Below are 6,060 nucleotides of genomic sequence, written 5' to 3'. Positions count from 1 at the left end.
TTCTGGAGCTACAGAACTCAAAATGGCGCGCTTCTAATTGCGTTGGAAAGTAGACATCCAGGGCTTTCCAGCAATATATAATAGTCCATACTTTGGCCGAGTTTAGACGACGCAAAAGGGCGTTGAACGCCAGTTCTACGCTGCAGTTTGGAGTTAAACGCCAGAAACACGTCACAAGCCAGAGTTGAACGCCAGAAACACGTTACAAACTGGCGTTCAACTCCAAGAATGACCTCTCCACGTGTAAACTTCAAGCTCAGCCCAAGCACACACCATGTGGGCCCCGGAAGTGGATTTATGCACCAATTACTTACTTCTGTAAACCCTAGTAACTAGTTTAGTATAAATAAGACTTTTTACTATTGTATTAGACATCCTGGATTGTATTTTTGATCATGTGATCACGTTTTGGGGGCTGGCCATTCGGCCATGCCTGAACCTTTCACTTATGTATTTTCAACGGTAGAGTTTCTACACTCCATAGATTAAGGTGTGGAGCTCTGCTGTTCTTAGTTGTGCGAAGTTGTGAAGTTATGTCTGGACCATGGTATTGTGCACCAGTTTTTGGAGCCATTGCCAGGGAGAGAACGAACAACAATTTTACAACCTTAGAGTAACAATTTCGTATACCAATCATATTCTCTCTCTTTTTGCTCTTTGATTTCTAGGCAATTATCATATTGTTTCACCAATTGAATCAATGAGCTATTGCACGTAATAAACATGTATTCTCTCACTCCTTTTTGTGCTTCTCATCCTAGGCTGAAAGTGGTGATCTAGATATATTGGTATCCTTAAATGTCGATCTTCAAAAAGTTCTGAAAAAAACATCAAAACAGTAAATCAGACAGCATAACACCAAAAATGTATATAATTTATTAATGTTGTTACAATTTAACAACACCAAAATATCTAATAAATCCACTGTTACCTGATAGCTACTTATTGTTTATAACATCATACTTTTTAACAAAATTATTCCAATTTCTATCAAATCTATCTTTTGTAAAAGAGTTCCAAATAACATGATTCATCTCTTGTTGAATTTTTTCATGTTTCTTGTAGACATTTAATTTCTGTGGAATCATCTTCATAATATGCCGAATACACCACTTATGAATTGTAGTTGGCATGCAAATCTCAAAAGCCCTTTACATTGATGCACATTGATAAGTAAGAATGCTTTTTGGAACCTTTCCTCCCATGCAACGAAGCCAACATTCAAATAACCATTTGAATGATTGAATATCCTCATTTTTCATCAAAGCACATCCAAAAAGTGTAGAATGATCATGGTGATTCACACCAACAAAAGAACCAAAAACCAAATTATTATCCGAACTCAACAACACAACAACAAAAATCAATTGACACCGAAAATATTTCACACCAGCACAGCAAAGTACCTGTTTATATTATAAGTGGTATCAAACGAAACAACATCACCAAAATACTAAAAAACAATCCAACTTCGTGCATTAGCCCAAAAAGCATTTTTAATTGATTCACCAGCCTCAAGTTCAAGTTCATTGATTCTTTTCTTTCATTTTAAATAAGTATGTCCCAAATTCTTTGGTATCATCTTATTCAGATTCATTACAAACTTTTCTTGTAATATAATTTCTAACATATTTTTCAATAAATCTTAGTTCACGATAACCTCCTGCAACTGCAACAAAGAATTGATATGTCTTACTTGACCTAATACCAACTTCATCGCTATTCTTAATTGTGCGACAATCAAACATAGTTAGCTGCCTATGTTGTTTAAGTATCTCTGTTTGATTTGGACAACATGCATATGTATGATTTAAAACAACATTGGAAATAATCCAAACAACTGTCTCCTTCAATATATGTATATAAATTCTCACAGGACAATTTAATCTAGCTAATGGATTTTTCTTCTTAGTAGAAGATATGTTGGATTTCCATTTTCCTTCTCTATTGCATGTAATTAATTGATTTTTGATTTCATTTTTCTTCCTATTTGTATCCCTTATTTTGGTAGCAAAAACTGCAACTTTAGCATAATCTTTGTAAAATTTTTCATCTTCTTCAAGTGTGTTGAAAGCCATCCCAACTTTTGGCACAAACTGCTCATCAACATCAAACTGCAATAACACAAAAATTTAATGTAGAAAACACCAAATAAGTAACACTAATCTTCACAAACCAATCCATAACAAAAAAGAACTTATCAGTACAATGCCATTCTTTATCTTTGGAAAACACGAAGCTATAATTAAAATGCAACATAAACACATTGTCACAATCAAATTCAAAACTCAGATTTAAATCAAATTCAAATCCTTAATCATTAACATTGATTTATCCTATCAATCAAACCTCGTCAACTACATTCAATTCAAAAAAATAATCCAAATCACCCTTGTTCAACATATTCGAACTTGCATCATCCAACTCGCCTTAGTTCAACGCAATCGAACTTGCATCATACATTGTTTAGTCTCAATGTTTGATTTCAGGAATACAGCAAAACAACGATCCGCAATGCAGAGAATCAGAACACAGAGAATATTGATAAAAAAAATTTGAAAACACAGAGAAAAAGAACCAAAAATATGAGAAAGCAGAGAAGAGCAGAAGATCCGGAATGAAATCACGAAGCCGAAAACGCAAAGAAGAGCAAAAAGTCCAAAATGAAATCACGGAGAAAACGTTACAAATCAGTTGGTTAGAATTATTTCTCTAGTGCGTGAATAAAATATAGGTTAAAATAACTTGGTTACTTAAAACACTTGGTTGTAGAATTTTTTGTTTAAATTGTTCCAAATCATGAAGGATATATTGTTAATTACGAACACAAAAAAGAGTGGCTAAAACATCTAGAATAAGGCTTAACAAATTATTGGAAGGTTATCAAGCGTTTCAAGAACATTAGTATCGTAGTGGTTTTAGCCATTGGTCTTTATTATAAAATATAAAATAGTTTAAATCAACGACTAAAACCAATGAAACACCAATGTTTCTAACACACTTAATTTTCCCAAATTATTATCGTAGTGCATACTCCAAGGCATTGCAGTAATCATATACGAATACGGAAGCAATCACACTATCCTTCTACGTTGTATGTTTTTGTGTACACTCTTAAATTATTTTTACCTTTTGCGTTGTATGTTTTTGTGTGTACTACTATTTTCATTAAATATACGAAAACCAAAATAAACAGAATTTGAATGACTTTGTCCATGAATAATAGTGATATGAACAAGAATATAAAAGGTTGAGAAGGATACCAGACTTCACCACGGCAACAGCGCCATTTCCTATTAGTAGGTGTTGTTTTCATGAATCAAACAATGTTATTATACTTTCAGAAAAGTCCTTTAAATCTAAGTCTTTTCAATTATTAATTTATTACCTAACTAAGAAGAATAATATAAGTCTTCCAGCACAGTCACCACCTTACGTGCAACTTTAAGTTCTAGAACCCCTTTCAATGCAGATTTATGAAGATGCAATGCTTTCCACCAAGGTGTGACAAACATGAGAGGACAGCATTGGCCAAAGGAAACAAAATGGAAATAGGATCAGATTCCCTCTAGGACGACATCAGTCTTTGCCTTTAGCGGTAGCTTCTGATAGCAACGGTTCAAGTTCGCCCTTCCGGTACAACTTCAGTGTATCTGCACAAGAGAATTAAATGGTAAAAACAAAATACGGGGAAAGGAGGGAAATTTGCATTATTTCTTTTCTATTAAACTATGTAGCATTCAACTCTTTGGAGCTGCTAGAAATTCAAGTTCATATTCAATATAGTCATAGTTCATAATACGAATGTAAGAACAGTTAATCAGTGAGGAAAAATAATTGTTTATTTGAACTGCAGATATCCCTCCAACACTCACATAATCAATAATGGTAAAGCATAAGACCAAAAAAATATACCTGTACAGCCACCAATATGTTTGCCTCCTGTAAAAGAACCTTAGGGTCAGGCATAAGCAGTTCCCATCGAAAAATTAACATTAATAGCAGGGTAACAATCTTTATTTTTCTTGTGAAATCATAGTAGAAGATTTCTGGATGAAATACATTATGTATTGTTCAAGAAACAGAAATAACTCATATAGTATATACAAGGACTTAGTTATGACTTATGAGAAGTTTCTTATGAATAAGAATAATGGTTGGAGCCCAGTTTCAGTTTTGGATCTCAAAAGACATTATCATTGAAGGTTACGAGCTTATCAGGCAAAATAACATAAAAGGTTTTGGAATTAGATGGAGAAACAGGTTTTGGAATTAGATGGAGAAACTGAATATCAAGCTGTTTCTCAATTTGTTTGCAAATAAGCAGAGATCACTTGCGTGGTTTTACAAATCTACATACGAAGAGAGTTGAAATGGTTATAGCACTTACAAATTTATGTTGCTCCTTTATGACAAGAATTGGGTGCAGTTGTAAAGAGGCTATCCTTTAAAGGAGAGAACCGTAGTTCAAACTCTAAGAGAAGAAAATTGTTGGGAGTATCTTTTGTCGCAAGGGATTAACCTCAAAGTAATGTCTATGGAGATACCCAGAAAGACCAAAATAATAATAAAACAAATTGCTACTTAATGACAACAGTGGTTTAGATCAAACTGGACGAGCAACAACCTAGCAATTATGTAGCTACTGCCAATATCCTCCTCTTTTTCTTGTTTGGTGGTTTTTAATGATATTAAATCCATCAATAGAAACAAAGGAACACTTTATAAATGCTACTCCCTCTTTCTCAAAATATGCATCTCTTTCGTCTTTTAGTTTCATTGAAAAAATTAGTGTATATCAACAATCTATTTGTCTAGATACATTGATTTTTCAATAAACTTAAAAAGTATAAAAGACACTTATTTTGAAAAAGAGAAAGTATGGAGTAATTATTTTGACTAATATTGACAAACTATTTGTATCATCAATAAGAATAATGGACTAGAGAAGGTACTAACCAATAAATACATTTGGCACAGTATGTTGCCCTGTAAGCCTTTCCAACACCTTCTGCAACTGTGGCCCTTGTGGACCTAAGGAAAAAGAAATAAATATTTAAAATGCAAAGAACATACAAAAAATGTTACGATTAAGATAAAATGAGTAATACAGAATGATTTTCACCAATATGTTCGAATAATAAGCAATGTGAAGATTAGAAAAGAAAAGAGTGATTAATTAAGCAAATTTTTATCATTACTGAAAGCGTTAGCTGCAACATACTTATCAGTTAAAAACCTATTGATCGCTAGATGAAGATATGTTATAATTATCCTTCAGCACAAAAATAATCCAACTCAGCTTCTATATAAAAGACATCAAGAGATTAGATTGGCTTGGTAACCAACGCTTGAATTGAAATAACCTTGTTGCAGCTCATCCATGCAACTACTGTTCACAGGGAACACTATTTCAAGATGCCAATATGCTTAGTCCATCATCACACATAAAATTAAGAGGTTTTAAGTCATGCCATGATTGTCATCAAGATAGAGATACATAGTATGTAGTTAACTGTGCATCAACATTAAGAAGTTCATAAAAGGCCTTATACTAAGGTATCCACACTTGTAGTTATGTAGTGATACACTGCCCATAAAGAAGAACAGACAACAAGCAAAGATGACGATAGGTCAAACTTGTTAAATATTCAAGATGCAAAAGAAATATATGGTTGTCAGGAACATTAACTATAAAAAGAACTAATGAATCAAGAATAGAAAATACATATAAGAAAAAGCAGCAAAGAACTATTTGGGGTATATAGATTAAAATGGGAAATATTTCAGATTTCTAAAGAACTCCATACTGTAACAACAGACTTAACATATTTCATATATAAATAACCAGCACTATTAAGATTCAGATAACACGTTCTCAGACAAATGACAAATCCACATTCTTAGTCATGATTCATTTATGATCCATCAAGCAACACTCATGTGAAAATATAGACATGTGAACACTAGGCCTAAAATTCAGTTACACACAAATGCCCATGTGCTCGTTAACTTGTGATGAGTAAGACCTACCATCACTTTAATTCCACAAAAATTGCA

General features: G+C 33.1%; 1 protein-coding gene across 2 annotated transcripts in view; it reads right to left on the bottom strand.

Moving 5' to 3' along the window:
* Window positions 1,934-6,060, bottom strand: part of LOC107625134 (glutaredoxin-C5, chloroplastic) — a 5,192-nt gene continuing 1,065 nt past the window's right edge. Inside the window, exons 3-6 of one of the 2 annotated variants that reach the window (XR_002357252.1) lie at window positions 4,960-5,034; window positions 3,916-3,942; window positions 3,389-3,653; window positions 1,934-2,114 (exon numbers count right to left, since the gene is read on the bottom strand). Coding sequence is in view for 1 of the 2 variants with exons in the window: in XM_016327709.2 (XP_016183195.1) it covers window positions 3,580-3,653; window positions 3,916-3,942; window positions 4,960-5,034 (176 nt within the window). In the remaining variant the exon portion in view is untranslated. Of the gene's footprint in view, window positions 2,115-3,189; window positions 3,654-3,915; window positions 3,943-4,959; window positions 5,035-6,060 lie in introns of those variants that run through there. The other variant, XM_016327709.2, reaches the window with a different exon arrangement.

This window comes from Arachis ipaensis, chromosome B02, assembly GCF_000816755.2.
Source record: "Arachis ipaensis cultivar K30076 chromosome B02, Araip1.1, whole genome shotgun sequence".
Classification (NCBI taxonomy): domain Eukaryota; kingdom Viridiplantae; phylum Streptophyta; class Magnoliopsida; order Fabales; family Fabaceae; genus Arachis; species Arachis ipaensis.
Note: the sequence above shows the minus strand (reverse complement) of the source record. Positions and strands in the feature narration are given on the sequence as shown.